Raw genomic sequence first — 19,948 nt, 5'->3', positions numbered from 1 at the left:
TTCCAATAGCCACAGCCAGTATATGCACAATAGGAAGAGATGGTGGTGGCTGTAGCACAATAGCTGGAGGGCAACAAGTTCCTTGCCTATGACTTACAGTCTCTGCCAGATTTCTTACATCATTCAGTGCTGCACTATTTTTATACATATTTAAGACTTTGCATATAAGCTTTCTGCAATATGTATGTATGTATGTATGTATGTATGTATGTATGTGTGTGTATGTAAGTATGTATGTGTGTTACAACCCTTGGTATGCCCAAAAATGGGAGGGAACTCACTACTCCCCCTTTCTGTCTATCGGCTGACTGCAGGAGACCACCCAGGCAGAAAACCATATTTTTAATGTTGCCTTTTTATATTTGTGTTGTATTTGTGCTGATAAATAAATTAAGGGAGACTAGTATAGATCTATTTCAAGCTATTTAGCTCTCATCAGCTAGCCATTTGAATCCCAGTAAGGGTATGGCTAGCTGATGAGAGCTAAATAGCTTGAAATAGATTTATACTAGTCTCCCTTTATTTATTTATTTATTTTTGTTATTCAAATTTTTATTGGTTTTTAAAAAGTTTTCAGGGAAAAGGGGTTATAGGGTATAAAACATTTTGACAGCTACATCGTGCGGGGGGGGGGGGAGAAGCCCCCCCCCCAGGTCTTGCAACTTCAAACAATGATAGAAAAATATCAGCATTTACCCAAGTATTAGCAGTTTAAAATTTGACACAAAATCATCAGTACGTTTCAATCATTTGTTTTGTATCACTTCCATAAAAATACATTGTAGCAACAAGTGCAATAGTATTCCAAATCACTTTTGTGATCTGAGTCTTCTAGCTGTTGCATCCTCTCTCCCATCCACTGGCTGAGCCTCAGCCCCTCCCTCCCTTGTTTCTTGTGTGACATCCCCCATTTCACCTAAAAGAGCACTGTGCTTTTTAGCGAAAGCCTCTGCTTCCCTGGTGTGTGAATTCTAATTCTGCTGCCCTCCCAAAAAATCAGCATGCCTTCTGGAAATAGCCATCTGAACCAGACCCCATTATTATATAATTTTTTTTTGCTAAGAAGGAATATTTCCTTCTATTATCTCTTACTTTTTGGGGGATCTGTTTAAGAATGGTTATCTCTTTATCTTTATATTTTAGTGGTCCTCCCCTTTGAGCTCCTAGAACCTCATCTCTTGTAGTTTTTCTAAGAAATTTAATATGAACTTCCCTTGGGACGTTATGTGTTCTTGCATAGGCCGAATTAACCCTATAAATCAAGTCAATGTCCCACCAAAGCTGTTGTTTCTCTCTATTAATATACTCTGCTAGTATTGTGGTCATAATCTCCTTGAGATCTTCATTCTCAGCTTCTGGCAAATTTTGGAACCTAAGAAAAAAAGACATCCTTTCAAATTCCATTTTTAACATCTGGTTCCCAAATTCTGTATTCCCCCTCAGGATTGTCTTCATCTCATCTCTAATCCCAACCGCCCCCTCCTCCAGCACACCAATCCTCTGTTCATTCCATGTGGTTTGCTGGTTCGTCTCTCTGAGCTCTTCCTTTAAGTCCTGCAATTGTTTTTTAATTTTGTCCTGTCCCTTTAAGATGTTTTGAAGCATCTGCTGAGTAGACAGGTCTTTTGCACTCTCTTCAGAGGCTTTGGGTTGTAGGAAAGATCCCATTTGTGACTGGTGTGCAGGGCTGGACGTTGAAGATGTTGGGGCCGACGAGGCCTTACCAGATGGCAATTTCTTAGGACCCATCATAAGGCTCAGAGTTAATTGTTATTCTGTACAAAGAAATGGTGTCTGTGGGAGAGCACAGCCGGCAGGGATCACCAAACAAGCAAGTCCAAAGGAGAACAGGTCCTCTAGCAGAGAAGTTAAAACAAATAGGTGGGTCAAGATATTCCAAGTCCAAGGGAGTAACGTATTTGAAGAGGATCCTGGAGGTCTCTGGGGTGGAAGTTAGTTGAAAGCCATAAAATTTTCCAAGGGAGGAGTCTCATTCATAAAGACAAAGAAGAAGGAGGAAGTTGGCCATCTTGGGTCAGCCAGTATAGGTGATCAGGAAAACAACAAAGTCAAAATTTCCATAAGTAGTTTAAAAAAGAATCAGTTCAGCCATCCTTTCTCTCGCAATTGTAGCCAAAGAAAAAGATTTCTTTTCCCCATTATTTAAGGGAAGTGAAAGTAGTTTTTAAGCTTTCTCTCTCTCCCATGAAGGGAAGGATTTTTCAAGCGCCGCTTTTCCGAGGGGGGTGGAATTTCCCCCCCCCCCTCCAATCTAAGCTCCTCCACAGGTTGAAACAAGCAGGGCAGGAAAACTGCTAAACCATCAGAAGTATAAAAATAGTAAAACACCTGGGGAGACCCCTCGGCTCACCGCTCTTCAGCTGCTTCATTCTAATTGTTTAAGCCTCCCAGGGCCATCCGGCGAAGAGGTGACCTCACTCGCCCCCCCCCCCACTGCTCCCTGGTGCCTAGACGAAGCTGGGAAAAACACCCCTACCCGCTGCCGCCACTGCGGGGGGTCCCAGCAAGCCGCCTTTTGGCAGCAGACCCTTCGCTCGAGCCTCCTGTGCTCCTTTCGGAGCCTGCCAAGGGAGCGATCGGCGGACTACACGTCCGTCGCCATTCGGTCCCGGAAGTGGAACAATGTTCCCTCTAATTTTTTTTCAGTGTGAGCAGAAAAGTATAGTGTTTGAGCGGCACATTTTTATGTCTGAGCAGCACCTGAATTTTTTTCACAGGTGTCACCTAAAACAACAACAAAATCAGCATTATTTGAAACTCAAAGTTATGTTTATTCAAGGTACCCGCTTAATTAAAAGTGTTATATAGTATCACTTAACAACGCTCCTGCTTAGCAACCAAAATGTTGGGTCAGAAACTCTGGCATTTGAAGCACGCAAGTCTTAAAGCTGTCAAGTTATAAGATCCTTGCATCCCTAACCCTTTAGGAAAAAAAACCCCAAGGGGTCTTCAAACTTGACAGCTTTAAGACTTGTGGACTTCAACTCCCAGAATTCCTCCTCCAGTCATGTTGGCTCAGGAACTCTGGCATTGAAGCATGCAAGTCTTAAAGCTGTCAAGTTGCAAGACCCTTGCACCCCTAACCCTTTAGAAAAAAAACCCAGGGTCTTCAAACCTGACAGCTTGAAGACTTGTGGACTTCAACTCCCAGAATTCCTCCTCCAGTCATGTTGCGGCGACGTCATCTGCGTGGATCTGCTCCATCTTCGGATTTTTTCACAAGGGGCAGGGCTGCCACTGAAGGTGCCGACGACGAGCCCCTGCCGCCACCAGAATAACAGCTGCCTCCTCCTCCTCCTCCTCCTCCTCAAACAGCACCACCACATTTGGAGTGAAGCCGGCAAAGCTCCCGCTGGCGCCCCCGCCCGTGGCAGCGGTGGCGGGGCGTCCCCCCCCACTCGGAGCACCTGAGCTGGACACCTTCTCCTCCTCCGCCGTGCTTTTGAGGAGCCATGAGGCTGCGGGAGCCAGTAGGAAGGCGGGGGGGGGGAGCAGGGGAAAAAAAAGCCTCAGGGCTCCTCAAAAGCACGGCGGAGGAGGGGGCAGGGGTAACGCGGGGCTCAGCTCAGCTGCTCCGAACAGAGGGGGAGGCGCCGCTACCACGGGCGGGGGCGCCGGCGGGAGCTTTGAAAAGGGTTTGGGGGTTTATTTTTGCCGCAGCGCCGGGCGCAAGCAGCTAGGATTGGCCACCCACAAAGGACCTCCCCGGGTTTGCTTTCCTGAACTCAGTCGCCCCGCACTCATCAAAACAAGTCCGGGGAGGTCCTTTGCGGGCGGCCAGTTCTAGCCGCCTGCAAAGGACCTCCGGCGCCTGTGGCAGTACAAAACACTGTGCGGCAGTTGGAAACTGCTGCGCTGTGTTTTCTTGCCACCTGCGCGGCCGCGCAGCCATGCACCTTAGAGGGAACAGTGAAGTGGAAGTCCTCTCTCCCTTTATTTATTTATCAGCACAGATACTATGTGTGTGTGTGTGTGTGTGTATGTATATGTATGTATGTATGTATGTATGTGTGTGTGTGTGTGTGTCTGTGTATAAATATATACAGGGGTTGTAACACAAATACATACCTATTTCCCTGGCTCAACTGATAAGGAGGTGAGCCTGTGGCTTAGTGGCTAAGACTTCTGCCTAAGATATAATACAGCCCAGGTTCGAATCCCAGTAAGGGTATGGCTAGCTGATGAGAGCTAATTAGCTCGAAATAGATCTATATTAGTCTCCCTTTATTTATTTATCAGTACAAATACAACACACACACACACATATATATGTGTATATATATATATGATAAGCAACAATATTCAGGGGATGAAGGTTAAGATTTCTATTGTCAGTATTTGTCTCCTTGGAGCACTGAATTTTATCTAGAGGAGAGGGGTGACACATAATTTTTTCCTAGTCATTTTATGATGCTATGTTTGTGTGCACCCACAGAGAGAGCACTGAGCAGTTCCTTAAGTTGCTAACTCAAATGGTTGTAGTTCCAACATGGATTGCCATCCTATAAAATAATACATAAACATACTGAAATACATTCACATTATTAACTTTATGACATATACATTATATTACAAAAGTCAACAGTATTAAAGACAAAGTGAGAAGTACATTGTGCTACTGCTAAAGGATAGCAGAATCTTGGAACATTTATGTGTTTAGGAATTCTGGATACAAAAACACAATAGTAAATATATCTTTACTCAGACTTGGTATCAGTATGAACCCGGTCTTTTGTATTAATGTCCTATTGCATGGACAGTCTAATTTATTATCTTCTTTTCCACAACAAGAAGAAATCAAGGAAAACCAGTTGAGTCTGGAAGTGATTCACTCTATAGAGGAAATAGCTGGGTTTTTCCTTCAGTACCAGTTTGTCTGACTGTGTAAAAAATGGCCCTAAAACCAGAGTGTTTGCCCAGAGTATTAATTGCTTTTAATGGAGCAATGCCATAACTTAATCAGTGAAACATTCTCAGGGCTACATTCCAGTAATTAAAAAGGGATAACAGTGCCAAAGGAACTGGCTGCATAAGATCAAAGGTCCATGGAATTTAGCATTCCATTTTCTATAATCGCCAACAAGAAGCCTATATATTTCATGAAAGCACTGGCCCATTTTATAGTCACTTCCAAGTGAATGCTCCACAAAGGCATCATGCTAATTAAATAAGATCTCTGAGGTTGTTTATTCTTCTTCTAAAACCATCTAACTTACTAAGTTACACTACATTTTGTGGAAGCAAAGTAAATTACGCATTTTCATTGGCTTTACTTGAATTGTTTTAAAAGACAACTTGGAAATTGATCCAGAATATGGTAGCCAACAGTATATACATATTGTCTCTCCCAACTTAGAGAGCACAAAGGATGTAAGTCTGTTAAAGTTAATTGCAAGTTCTCCTGACCCAACCACAATCAGCCTGATCCACTAGATTATATAGGTAAAGTCTGTTTAGGTCCCACATTTCCAAAACGTGCCTATGGTGAGCCAAGAAGATACTGCTATTCTGTTGTAGTGACAAAGTTTTGAACTGCAAAGCACTCCCTCCCCCCCTCCCCGCCCTTCTAAATGCAGATCAACTTTCCAGTTGAACTTTGGGGAAATTATGAAAATTAAGTTATTCCAGACAATATTTTCTTAAACCCTGAAACACTTTTTCATTGCTGCTTCTTACAGGTTTTATTATGAAATTGTCTTATAGTAGTATCATGGATGTCTATATTATTTACTTTGTAAGCTACTAATGGTCATCATTATGGTATGATATATGTTTAATAAATATTTATATATTTTTTATTTTATATATTTGAATTTATCAGCAACCCAATGGACTCGGTACCATATGAAATGAGAAAAGATATAAAAAACATCAGAACAGATGTGACACTCAGATTATAACAGACTTAGAGATAGGAAAAATCAAACAAAACATAATAGGGACCCTAGACTAATAATGCAACATCAAGAATTATTGTTAATACTCAATAATAAAAATAACTGAAATTTTACATTATTTAGCTGTCATACAAAATCCCAAACAATCCTTATACCACTATTTCTGAACTTTTGGCATATCAAAAGATGTGCAGGCTAGAATTCACCTGACACTCTGGCTGGGGAATTCTAGGACTTGAAGTACAACTATCTTAAAGCTGCCAAGGTTGGGAAATGTTACACACATTATTTGAATATTAAGACTTTCTTGATTATATGTGGCTACCTAGCACCAATAAAAAATGTTGTACATGGTAACTATATTGAGATCATACTTATATGCTTCCGAAAAGAAGCCTACTAGCAAGGAATCTGGCACTGAACGACCTAATTTATCTTATTCAAATGAAGATTAATTTCATTATAGAACTACAAGTAAGAGTATATTAAATCATTTTTTCTTCAAAGACAGTAAAGCTCTTTGAGGTAGCTCTCAAGATTATTTATTTTGGGTTCATTTTTTTCAGTCCTAACCCCCAAATTATATATTTGGCTCCAGTGAACACACTGGCATGTATTTATGTAGAGTTCACATACTCGAATCATAGCCTAACAACTTCTTCCACAAGTTGTGAATGCTCCAACATTGAAACATTTTAATAAGAAACTGGACAACTGTTTGTCTGAAATAGTATAGGGTCTCCTACCAAAGCACAGGATTGCACTCAAAGACCTCCAAGATCCCTTCCACCTCTGTTGTTCTATTCTGTCTAAAAGAGCCAGAAGCTATTTTGGTACAGAAGTCAAAAGATATTAACATTTCTTATAGACCAGGGGTGGCGAACAAGTTTGACAAAAAGAGCCAAAATTTTAAACTGTGAGAGTCAGAGAGCCACACCACGCAGTGACCTGCCAAAACAGACAAACACTCACACAAAAGCATATAATTTTAACAATAATATATTAAACACATAATATAACATGCTCAGTCAGGTGTTTTTTGTTATAAATTTTTATAAACCCATTAGAGCTGCTGTATAACTTTTAAATCCATAAATAAGTGGAATCTCTGTCCACCTAACAACCTACAAGATTACTTGATGACCACAACCAGGAATGCCACACTTGCAGTCATTAAACAAAGCAGTCACATATCTCGCTTAATGACTGCTTTGCTCAGTGACGAGATTGTGATTGTAAATCGAGTACAACCTATACATGGGTAAAGCCTGGTCCTAATATTATCTTCCTTTAACCTAATATATGTATTATAATATATATATGAGTTTGGATTATCTTTGATGTCTATTACAATTACAGGCTGTGAAAAAAACACTCGTAGAATTTTGGGAAATATACTAACCATGGAAATTCAATTAAATGTTTTCTCCTATTTAAAACTCTGCTGCTCCTGAACCCAGAGCTTGTATTATAATATATATATGAGTTTGGATTATCTTTGATATCTATTACAATTACAGGCTGTGAGAAAAACACTCGTAGAATTTTGGGAAATATACTAACCATGGAAATTCAATTAAATGTTTTCTCCTATTTAAAACTCTGCTGCTCCTGAACCCAGAGCTTCAATATGCAACCATTATTATTAATTTGAGCAATCATTAGAACCTCACCGGAATCCTGCAGCAACTGTGCTAGACTTTGAAGCATTATTTTTTTGGGCGCAGCAGAGGGCGCTGTTGAGCTACACCCGGAAGTACTGGTGGAGAGCTGGTGGAGTGCAGGCAAGCGTCGCGTCGACCATACTTCCGGGTTTAGCGCGCGATCCGAGCCACAGTAAACTAAATAATGGTAAGAGGCAAAGAGCCTCATTTATTTTGGCTGTGAGCCGCATGCGGCTCGCGAGCCGCGTGTTCGCCACCCCTGTTATAGACTGAAGTAACAAAACTAGTTTTTATTTATCCTAGTGAAATCACAAAGCAGAATAAAAATAATACCAACAGTAGAATAATACCACAGTCTCAGTGGTCACCTACTAAATTTTGCCCTTAAGCAGAACATAAGGAATACCCCATTTAATTACAAACTCTGGCTCAATTGACACGTAGGATCCTATTACACACTAGTTCAGGGGTGTCAGACTCGAGGCCAGCAGGCCGAGTGTGATGTAGTTAGTTTAGATCTGGCCCGTGGCACTGCCCTGGAAACAGCGAAGGACTGGCTCCTAGTGCCTCGGTTCCAGCCCAGGCTAGCTGGGCGCTGATCTACAACTTGGTGGCGGCCATCCTTAGAGCTTTAGATCCTCTGGACCACTCTGGAGCCAGCAAGGAGCTGCCCCCACCCTGCCCACTGGGGTTGCACTGGAGACAATGGATCCCCCCGCCCTGCCCAGGCAACCACAGGTGCCCACAACATGAGCGATGTTGAGCTGATCATGCCCCAACCCCCACCCCCACCCCCAGTTGGCTGTAACCACCCGGCTATGCCCACTCAGTCCCGAGATAAACCACAACCCTGATGTGGTCCTCAGTGCAATCGACTTTGATATCCCTGTTCTAGTCTGCCAATTTGTGGTTTGTGCAAACCAAGCCAGTCTCAAAAGGGAAATAATGTTAACTGTGATTTTTAGCTTACCATACCATGGAAACCTAGCCAGCCATGTTATATTTAACAAAGTAGTGGTAAAGCACCATGGCTCATCACATTTTGTGGACCAAGACTTAGACTAATTTTATTGTCAGTTTAAATATACACTAATCAGCATACATTAAAATGGAATTTTATTGCATACAACTCTCCAGGACTCACCACTCCTTCAATATACACAACATAAACATAAAAAAGAAAGGAGCGAGAGAGGGAGAAAGGGAAAGAGAGAGAGAAAGAAAGGAAAAAAGGGAGGAAGAAAGGAAGGAAAGAAAGAAAAAAGAAAGGAAGAGAGAGAGAGAGAGAGAGAGAAAGAGAAAAGAAAATTACCCACATATATTAAAGATAAAAGATAGCCTTAAAGATAACGACTGGGGTCCTTAAAAAGGCCATCTTTCGGACACAAGGAAAATATCAATTTAGGGAGGCCTTTTTATGCCAGGAAAAAGCCCTTGAACGCAACAGGACTCACATGGGCCCCGCACAGCAATAGCCGAAGCTATTCCACAAGGCGGCGAACGATCCAGCCCGCTTTAAAAAAGTGCGCACAGCTGCGGAGTAAAGCTCGGGGGGGGGGGGGGTGTTCCAGACGGATAAAAGCGCCGCCCACGAGTACGAAGGACGCCGAGAAGGAGGAGTTATTCCGTTGTAGCTCCGGCCTCCCATTCGCGCTTCTGGGACTCCCACACTTCTTTTCCCTTCATTTTTTTTTGCAGCAATTGGCGCTGCGGGGCTACTGGGTTCGCACGCTTAAGCCGCGGCGACCCCCTCTCCCCAAGTTCGTGGGTGAGTGAGTGAGGCTGCCCTTTCTCTCGCCAGCGCAGGTTGACCAACAAAGGCCTTGCGAAGTAAAAAAAAAAAAGGGGGGGGGGAATGGGGCTGAAACGCCCGGCAGTTGCGGGGATTCCTTGCAGGCCGCGGAAACCGAGCGTGGCGTGAGTTTCTTCCGTGTCCCACTCCACCTTTGCGGCGGCCGCTATTTTCCAAAGGCCGTTTTTAGCTGTGCAAAGGGCTTTGTTCCCCCACCCACGTAGTTACTATATCTGCCGGGCCTCTGCACCATGCTTTCCTTGCGTGTTCATTAACTTGTGGTTTCGTTTCGTGTTTTTTTTTTTAAGATGTGGAGTCATTTCGTTCTTCTGGGCTGTAAAGCAGTTGAAATCCTCGCTCCCTGCAACAGAGTAGGGCTTGCGAGCTTTTGTCGGAATTTCAGAACCATGAAGATAGAGTCTTCCGAATTTCAGTCCCTGTTCACGCCAGGACTGAAAAGCATTGCAGGTACAGGTGGCTTGGGAGGTGGCTTGGGAGCTGAGCTGGGACGGACAACCTGTAGTATAACCTCCAGTTGTTTGCTTGAACATGTACTCCGAGTATCCCTTACCATTATTGGATATATGTCTAGTTTAATGAAAAGAAGGACTAGGGCTGACATGATAGCAGTGTTCCAATATCTTTGGTTGCCAGAAAGAAGAGGTAGTCCAGTTATTCCCCAAAACACCTGAAGGCAGGAAAAGAAGCAATGGGTGGAAAATGATCAAGGACAGAAGCAACCTGGAACTAAGGAGAAATTTCCTGATAGAACAATTAATCAGTGGAAAAACTTGCTTCCAGAAATTGTAGTTGCTTCAACCCTGGAATTTTTAAAGAAGAGATTGGAAAACCATTTGTCTGAAATGGGACAGGGTTTCCTGCCTGAGCAGGGGGTTGGGCTAGAAGACCTCCAAGCAGGGGTAAAATTCAGCAGGTTCTAACAGGTTCTGGAGAACCGGTAGTGGAACTTTTGAGTAGTTTGAGAACCGGCAAATACCATCTCTGGCTGGCCCCAGAGCGGGATGGGAATGGAGATTTTGCAGTATCCTTCCCCTGCCACTCCTACCAAGCCACGCCCACAGAACCTGTAGTAAAAATGGTTGAATTTCACCACTGCTTCCAAGGTCCCTTCCGACTCTGTAATTATTATTAGATTGGTATATTTCTTCCGGGTGATATAGTTCTGCAATACCTGGGGGAAGGCTGGTTTCTCAGCCCTGTTCAGTACTAGAATTCCTGATAAATTGTGAAAACAATAATGAACAAGAACTTGTGATTTAATACTATTAGTGCTTCTTTTTCGCCATGAGTAGTAATTATTTTATTCTAGTAGCAACTTCAGCAAATAAAATACCTCATGCTGGTGCTTAACAAGATACCAACGTAAACTAGTAGGTTACTCTCTTTTCAGTTGGAATTATAACTAATATAACAGCCAGATTTCTTTTGACAACTGTGCAAAAGGCTCTAAAATAATGTTTTTCATCCTTTGCATGTGGGTGCTCACTGGAGAATTCTGGGAGTTGAAGTCCACATGTCTTAAAGTATGCAGAGGTTGAGAAATACTGGTCTACAATAGTATCTGAATGTCTTTCTCACACATTTTAAAGAGTTTCTCAAAAAGTACTTCTCCATGGGTCAGCAAGACATACACATTTCTCTCTCAAACTATCAAAACAGATTGAGATTTTTAAGAAAGCTATGTGTCACTGCAGGACTTCAAACCACTCCTGACTTTTCAGTTGCATTATTCATTATTTGATCCTTTTCATTCATCATATCTGAAAAATGGGTATATCAAACATTTGGTCATTGTTTCCAATGCAGTGTCATGCTACTACTGGATGTTAATTGAACTACATTTATTTGATTTCTGTTAAAACAGAGATTTTTCCAGACTTTTGCTGAGGTAAATTTGGAGAAATATTTTAAAATGCTTAATCCACACATGTAATTTACACGAAGTGTTTCGTATTGCAACATGGTTTGAATTCTTTGGCTGCTTTTGTGATTTGTTAGGATGTGTCTGCCTGAGTAATATCAGATATACCAAGTACATGTTTATATTAATGTAAGAAATATGGGATACCCACCCTTTTATGCTTTAAGGATATAAGTGAAAATATGGGCCTTTCTGCAATATTTGGTCTTAATCCTGATCAAGGCTACTCTGCATATGGTATAATGCACATGGCTTTTTGAAAAGAATAAAAACTCTTCAATGCTATTCAATGGTTTCTTGTTTGTTTAACTTACAGCACAGAAATAAGGTATTTAAAAAAAAGCTAAACTATGATTTAAGTTTTCTCCATCTATGAGCAAATGTCTTGTTCAGGATGGGCCACATCTGTATGAGTGCATCCACACACAGGCCCAAAAGACAACCAAATAATATATAACTATTTTGTAACTGAGCCAGTAAGGCCCCGTTCTATTAAATTTACAATAAATTGTGAATTAAAAGTTAGTATTTATCTTGGACAAATCTAGCATGAGGAATTCCACATAAATCAAAAGTCATCATCCTATTATTTCCCTTACTTGGCTTTCTTCATGTATCATTTTTCCTACTAGAATTAGTGCGACTGTCCATTTTGTCTTCTCCAGAATTTTTTTTTTATTTACAATTTTTTCTCATTTCTACTTACAGAAATATTTGATAAAGAAAATTATGAACTAAGAATAGCAGGAGGTGCTGTAAGGGATTTACTCAGTGGAATGAAACCACAAGATGTCGATTTTGCCACTACTGCAACTCCTAGTCAGATGAAAGAAATGTTCCAGGTCATGGGTATCCGTATGATCAACAACAGAGGAGAAAAACATGGAACCATCACTGCTAGGGTAAAAGGATTTTGCAAACTTTCAAAACCCAAAATAGATAAAGTATTTTGGTAGAAGAGGAGTTCCTATAAATTTATTTCCTAACGTTATAAAAAATATCTAAATTGTCCTCATGTTGACCTTGAAAGCTAGCTAATATATCTTTAGGCTTGCTTTGTGTTATTAGTAAATAGAAAAATGTAGATGTTGTTGCAATGAGGCAACCTTGCCTTCTTGTAAGCCAGCAAAGGTGAATATTAGAAGAAAAAAAGAGAAGTGGGCTGTATACAGAACATGACAATATAATCAGACTCTCTGATGATGTTTGCCATGAAAGATAGCTCTACTATCACGTGTGTTGGAACTGCCAACCTCCCAATGACTGGTCATTATACTTTTTCACCACAATGTCTGGGAATTGCAGAAAATGCCATTTTGGAGAAGGAAGGCCTAGAGCACTATGGACAAACTACAGGCACGTGGGTTAAGATGAAATGGCCTCTAGGTTCACTTGTGGCTGAGTCATTTATTCCAGTCCTACAATTTAGAAGCTGATTTAACCCAAAACAGAATAATCAAAGCATGCAGTACATGTTTTTGGCATATTATGGCATTTATAACTATTTTTAAAAGTTATAAATTTGATAAATATTTGTCACTAATTTTCAAAGAATAACAAATGTTCTTGAGTGCAAAAAAGATGAAGACAATTAGTTTGAATGCTGAGTGAGAAGAAATTCCAGATAGGGCATTGGGGCAAGTGGAGACAGACTTGAGGGGTGATTGTATGAAGGGAAATTCTGTAAAAAAGACAGTTGTCTGATTGTTTGCTTGCTTTTTTATACATTTTATATGGCCACCCAACTGACTCAAGGTAACTCCAAGCAGCTTACAGAAATAAAACTCCCAATACAAAACCCAATTAAATGCCCACTTTCAATTATAAGCTGTAAAAGGAAAGGGGGGAAAAACTGGGAAAGGAATGTTTTCATGCAGGAAACAAAATGGATGGATTGATTTTTTTTTCGGAATTGCATTCTATCCATCTAATTAGAGGGCTCAAAAGAGTTTCTGTTACCTAAATGAGGTGCGCCCTTTTTTTGGCTACAGCTCCATGAAGAGAACTTTGAAATTACCACACTGAGAATTGATTTGCATACTGATGGGAGACATGCAAAAGTAGAATTCACAACTGACTGGGAAAAAGATGCAGCAAGAAGAGATCTCACCATCAATTCTATGTTCCTAGGTAAGCTATTTTTCCATTGTCAAAGATGGCATGGTGGTCCTATAAATAGGGACTGTTCTCTCACCTGAATGTTCTATATCAAATTTAACTGCAGTGGTTCTACGTTTAGTAGGAATTGTAGGTAGGAATTGGAAGCTAACTGGAAAATTATCTCATGTGGTGTCTGTATGTAGTAACCTTAAGTTCCTGGAACGAAAAACTTTGGTTCAGAAAAAGTAAAAGTAGTGCCTAATATTTTTTAACTGAATGTTTCACCCTACTCCCTACCATGATTGGTGTAATCTTGCTCTGGCTTTGTTCAAATGCTAAAGATGGATGGAGTTTCAGAAAGTGCCTTTTTAAGTGAAGTTCTAAGTAATTTTTGTTAAAATATGCTTCCCTTGTTTGATAGGTTTGGATGGCACCCTTTATGATTACTTCAGTGGTTACAATGATTTAAAGAACAAGAAGATCAGGTTTGTAGGAGAAGCCAACCAGAGAATAAAAGAAGATTTTTTACGAATTCTACGCTATTTCCGGTAAATAGCTTTATATTTCTACACGATAAGGGCATTGGCCAATTTGCAGAGAACTAAAGGCTTTTTTGTTTATTCCTTAATTACACTTCACTTGGAGATCACTTAAAGAGCTGTGACTTCCTGGTTTGTGTATCGTACTCAGTAATAGTGACATTTGGACATCAAATCTCTTCTCTTTCCACTTTGGTGTTCAGTTTGTGTGAATATATTTCTACCATATTTATAAAAAACAATTTTATTCCAAGTCTTTACAGTGATCATATAGAGTTAATGTAGAGCAGTGACGTGCGGTGAGGTTTATGACTGGTGAGGCACTGACACAGTGCTGGGTTTCAAATATTTTTAGACTTGTGGACTTCAACTCCCAGAATTCCACAGCCAGGCATGCTCAGTTCCAATTTAAAGCGACAGCATTTGTTTTTCTCCTTTGCTCCTTTCTTTTTCTTCTCCTTCCCCTCCTTCCTCCCTCTCTCCCTTCCTCCCCCTCTCTCAAACACACACACACACACAGAAGTTGGATTGGACTATCTCTCCTACCCCTTCCCTCTCTCACTCACTCTCAAACAAACCCCCCCCCCCCACAAAAGTTGGATTGGATATCTTTTCCAGTGGCTTGAAAGCAGCTCCTCTGCCATCCCCCCCATTCCCCTGCTGCCTTTCCCAAACACCTCCACCATTGCAAATGCAGCCTGCTGTCTGGGTGGGAAATGCCTGGAACACAATAAAGCCCACCCACCACCTCCTGCTGGCAGGCTGGGGTGAGAGGAGAGGCAGAGAAGCTGGAGGGGAGCCGATCCGAGCCTTCCAAAAGAAAGAGGCTGGGGGGAAGTGTGTGTACTACAGCATGGCTCTTTGCCTGGCTTCCTGCCTCCTCCTGTGGTCTCCTCAGTGCTCGCTTGTGCTCTGCCTCCCCAAGTGTAGTTTGATTGCAGGCGGAGCCACGTTGCCTTTTCAAACTTGTAATCAGTGAAGCTGGGCTAGATTTTTATATAGTTTTATCCAGCTGTGTGTGTGAGAGAGAGAAATGAATGGGGGCCTGGGGAGGAAGTCACTACACTTGGGGAGGGAGAGCACCAGTGGGGAGACCACAGGAGGAGGCAGGAAGCCAAGCAAAGAGCCATGCTGTAGCACACACACCGGCCCCACAACGTGGCTCTGCCTGCAATCAAACTACTCTTGGGGAGGGAGAGCACAAGCGAGCCAGGGTCCTTCCCTCCAGCGTTTGCCCAAAGCCCTGCACAGCACCAGGAAGATGAAGTTTGAATTCCTCCCCCTCCCTCCAACCCACACATACCTTTTCCAGCTTTTTTTAACAGTTAAGCAGAGTCATCCACCGTGAGGCAGTAACTAGCTCAGCTTTTTCCTTTTACTTTTTTTTTTCATGATGAGAGTGGTGAGGCTGCCTCACTTGCCTCACCTGACTGCACGTCACTGATGTAGAGTGAATGTTGCTTGAGTGTGAACACTTCAGCATATACTGGTACGTTGTTCTGCCATCCTACCAGTGGTGGGTTCCTGCCGGATCGCACGCTCCCTTTCGGCGCTAAACCCGGAAGTATGGTCTTGCCCCGCCCCTGGCGACGGGACGACGCTTGCCTGCGCTCCACCAGCTCAGCTGAGAACGGAGACGTTTCCTCAGCGGAGCGCCTGAAAGGGACGCAGGCTCAGCCTGCCAGGCTGCCACCACTCCACTGAAGACATTGCTGAGCAGAGAAACGTCTCTGTTCCCAGCCGAGCTGGTGGAGCGCAGGCAAGCGTCGTCCCGTTGCCAGGGGCGGGGCAAGACCGTACTTCTGGGTTTAGCGCCGAAAGGGAGCACGTGATCCGGTGCGATCCGGCAGGAACCCACCACTGCATCCTACCCAGTTCCAAAATGCTTGAAAATCAAGTTGTGAGGAGTGGGTTTGGTAATATGATGCCTATTGAATGTCTATTAATAATTGTTTAATCGTTAATTCACTGAATTTTTAGATTTTATGGAAGGATAGCTGAAAGGCCTGATGACCATGATGCCCAAACTTTGGAAGCCATCAAAGAAAATGCCAAAGGTTTGGCTGGAATATCTGGCGAAAGGATTTGGATGGAATTGAAAAAAATTCTTGTTGAAAAATATGCAAATCAACTCATTCATCTGATGTATGAACTTACAGTAACTGATTATATAGGTAAAAGGCTTAATTCCTATACAGATGTGAATATTGAATGTAGAGAATATCCCAAAGGTGCTTTTTCCAAGACAACTGGACTTTCTTGTTTGTTTGTTTTTCTTTGAAAATGTTTTGCTTCTCATCCAAGAAACTTCTTCAATTCTAACTGACTGGTGAGGATTTTATTTGGGACAACCATTACCTGGATGATTGAGAATCTCCATAGAGAGATAGAGAATAATATTATCTGAGTGAATTATCCTTTCGTAACCAGTTACATCTTTTATTTTTTAATAACGGAGGCGTAGTAATTGTCCTTCAAAGATCTTTGGAATTCCTCAGTAAACCTGGTTTGAGAATTTTAGAAACTGAAATCTCAAAATCTGCAGGACTGCCAGATTTGGTAAGGGCGTATTAACTACTGAAATGAGTTTAATCCCTGCATTACTTTAGACAGTGTGGACATACTATCTGGGGAATTCTGGAAGTCTACACAACTTTGCCAAGGTTGAAAAATTAAAACATTAGGACACTACTGTTGCCTACTAGCCCTAAAAAGCCTGTAAATATGTAGCCCTGTTCTACATTGGTTGTATAGTGGCAGGGCACTAGAGTTTTGATTTTGCCATTACTTGTAATGATACTGTTAGCCATTCTACTTGTCTAGCAATTCCACATACTGCTTCGTTAGTAGTCTTAGTTGATTGCTTGTCGCTTTTTAATAGTTATCTTATTCTCAAAACCCTTCTTTATATGTATCCCCTCAGGATTACCTGTTAATGGGAACTTACAGGAGTTTGACACAGTCTGTAAAAATGTTCAGAATCTCTTTCCCAAACCAATGACCATTCTAACGTCATTGTTAAAGGTTCCGTGTGATCTTTCAAAACTGGATTTAAGACTGAAACTATCAAAAGATGAAAAAAACCTTGGGCTATTTCTGTTGAAGCACAGGAGAGACTTGACCAAAGCTTCCGATACTTTAATGCCTCTTAAACCATACCAGGATTTCATTTTAGATGTAAGTACAGTAAATCTCTTCTGGATAATTCTCAATTTTTATTCAGATTTTTATTTGATCTGTGGGAAGCCATCTTTGTCCTCATTAATTAATCTCAGATACATAAATCAGGAGTTAGGAAGTAGACTTTGAGAGCATGAATGCTAACTCCTTAAATACAGATTGGCTGTCAGGGTTTGGACAGATGCCCTAATTAAACCATGAGTCTCGAGCCAAGCTTCAAAAGAAATCCAGTTATTCATTAGGAGCAACATGTCTGCACGTACCCAAGTGAAGCCAACTCTGACCCCATGTAATTTTTGACCCAGTTATGACGCTGTTTCTCCCCCTTCCCTCCTCATACGTTAAATACTCCAACGGAACACTTTTGCAGGCTGTAGAGATCATGCCCCTCCAGCTGCTGCGGGTAACCTGGGACACAGCCTTGAGAAAGATATGCGTGGAATGTGCTTCTGTTTGGATGCCGTGCTGCGTTGTCAGTTCCCCATCCCCCATGCCTATGGCAACTTGAGAGCAGGCCAGGGATGCTTTGCAAGTTGACATTCGGGTTTGTACGTAGCCACAAACAAATCATTTAATGCATAAGCACCAAAACAAATAGGAAATTCTGTACTTATTGTTTTTAAAAATGGTGCCAAGTAAAGCTTGGACTTGAAGATTGAGTTTTGATCTGGTTTTGAAGTGTTTTGTGTATAAAAATAGTAGCTTAACCATGAATGCTTTGTGCTCAGATTTCTCATTTTTTGGTATTTGTGAAGGCAAGGGAGTCTTCCGCAACATCCAGAATCCATGAACTTCTGAAGTACCAAGGAGAAGAACAACTTCTGAAAGAAATGCAAGAGTGGTCTGTACCCCCTTTTCCTGTAACTGGTCATGACTTAAGACAAATGGGAATCTCATCAGGAAAAGACATTGGGCCCCTCCTGCAACAGTTACGAGAACAGTGGAAAAAAAGTGATTACCAAATGAATAAAGAAGAACTATTAAGCTACGTAAAGAGGGCGTGAAAGCAAATGGTGATGAAACTGAACAATTTTGTATAAAATTCCACATATTTTATTTGGTACATTTTCATTTCTGCATGTTAGGATTATTTGTATTTCAGTTCTAAATCATAAGAGTTGTTTTTGTGTTCATCTGGCAACACACAAATAACTTTCATGTGTTTTTACTCAACTATTAAATAAACCCAAAATGTACACTTCAAGTTGAAGTGGCTACCAGACAAACTTGTATGTAGATTCACTGACTATCTTGGTTGTTCAGAAATATTATTTGGATTGAGTTAACTTTAAAAAGCAAAGGAAATTGATTTAAGTAAATTAACATTGCAGCTGTATTCATGTTTATCCAAAAATGATTTCTATACATTCAGTGGGGCTTATCCTTAGCAACCATGTATTATCTTGAACCTCCGAGTCAGATTTTAAGCCAGATCGGATACTATCAAACATTACCATTTCATTGAAACTCAAATTACATTATGGACAACAACCTCAAATTTTAAATACTGAAAAAAATTACTTGTTATTCCAAACAAGCTTTTAAGTAAAAGGATAGTATTTCTAATATTTAAATTGAGTTGGGCACTTTTCATTCATTTTATTTTCCATTGGTCTGAAAAGATTTTCCGGTGGTTTCGGTGGGAGGGACTACAGCAGGGTTTGATACAGCCTGATTGGTCCAAAGACTGAGGGATTTTTCTTTAAGTGTCCTCCTTTCCCTCCTGGCTCCCAGTTCCCTCAGTCTTTGGTCCAAGCTAGTTTGGCTCCTGTGAGGTTGACTAATTAATTCATATACAATTGGAGATTCTAAAAACAAATTTATCTTGATCCTCTGTCTTAAAGCTACGAGGTTCAATTGCACTCTCAGGAAATTCCTGAGGGTGGGGGCTCTTTAGGAGCGCCATTACAGCGGCGCCGGAAAAGAGCGAGGTTTGGCTTGAGGCTTCAACCCCTTAGTCAGGGAAAGCCTCCGATCGTCGTTTAGCACTTCTAAATCTCTCCGGCGGTTGGGAGCTTGTGAATCGGCTCTTATCAAGCCGATCAGCTCGCCGCTACTTCAAAGAACTGCCGCGCGGCTTGCCGTGGCTTCAAAGAGCTCCCGCGCGGCTTTCCTGAGCGAAAAAAAAAAGACGACAGTTTAAGCGCTGCTCGCAGCCGGCGAGCCAGCTGAAGATCTCCCGGGCTGCATTTAGGCTCGTAGCGAGGCTAATCCCCTCAGAGCCTTTTCCATTGAGCCGGGCAGCTTAATTTCTTCACCCACGAGGTGCGGCGGCCATTTTGGTGCGACCTCGTGGGCGGCGGCCTCATTCCCGCGCGCAGCTATCTGAACGAGCAGGCCTGCAGGACAAGGGAAAGGCACGCTGAGCCTCGTGAGCGGCTGCAACGAGGTTTTCTTGACCTGAGACCGAAACACAACTCTACTGGACACGTGAGTGAGGCATGGCTTCCACTATTTCAGATACACAGGCCAGCGAAAGGGTGGAGGAGAGCCAGGGCAGGCTTAGGCCCAGAACAGCAGGCCCCAAGCCTTCTGCAGAGCAACGCCCTTCCAGAGCAACTGCCAGGGACGAGTCTAGAAGACAAAGGGCCCTGGAAAAACAGGTGGCCAGGGCTGAAAAGCGAGCGCTGGCTTCTAGGCATGACTCCCCTATCAGATCTAGATCTCCTATGGGGGCACCGTCTCAGGCCTCAGACTCTCCTACCAGGGGCTACAGTCCTTCATCCCCTTCAGTCTCCCCAGCCAGGCCCAGGAGGGAAGTGACCTCTCCCTCCCCATCCATTTCCCCCAGAAGAAGAATGGAGGATCCAAGA

At 42.1% G+C, this 19,948-nt stretch overlaps 1 protein-coding gene across 1 annotated transcript; it reads left to right on the top strand.

The window, feature by feature from the left end:
* The first annotated feature begins 9,157 nt into the window (after positions 1-9,157).
* On the top strand, positions 9,158-18,475 carry TRNT1 (tRNA nucleotidyl transferase 1). Its single transcript, XM_081937103.1, has 8 exons — positions 9,158-9,350; positions 9,683-9,842; positions 12,025-12,218; positions 13,308-13,446; positions 13,838-13,964; positions 15,936-16,129; positions 16,879-17,132; positions 17,891-18,475. The coding sequence occupies exons 2-8, from the start codon at positions 9,683-9,685 to the stop codon at positions 18,137-18,139; spliced, it is 1,317 nt and encodes a 438-aa protein (XP_081793229.1). The 5' UTR covers positions 9,158-9,350; the 3' UTR covers positions 18,140-18,475.
* The last annotated feature ends 1,473 nt before the right edge of the window (positions 18,476-19,948 follow it).

The sequence above is a fragment of the Natrix helvetica genome (assembly GCF_964273705.1).
Source record: "Natrix helvetica genome assembly, chromosome: 1".
Lineage (NCBI taxonomy): Eukaryota > Metazoa > Chordata > Lepidosauria > Squamata > Natricidae > Natrix > Natrix helvetica.
This window is presented reverse-complemented; position numbering and strand designations above follow the sequence as displayed.

Coding starts and splice junctions, on each gene's coding strand:
- TRNT1 (XM_081937103.1), top strand. CDS start 9,683: ATGTGGAGTCATTTCGTTCTTCTGGGCTGTAAAGCAGTTGAAATCCTC. Junction 12,219..13,307: donor ATGGAACCATCACTGCTAGG/GTAAAAGGATTT, acceptor TTTTGGCTACAG/CTCCATGAAGAGAACTTTGA. Junction 17,133..17,890: donor ACCAGGATTTCATTTTAGAT/GTAAGTACAGTA, acceptor GTATTTGTGAAG/GCAAGGGAGTCTTCCGCAAC.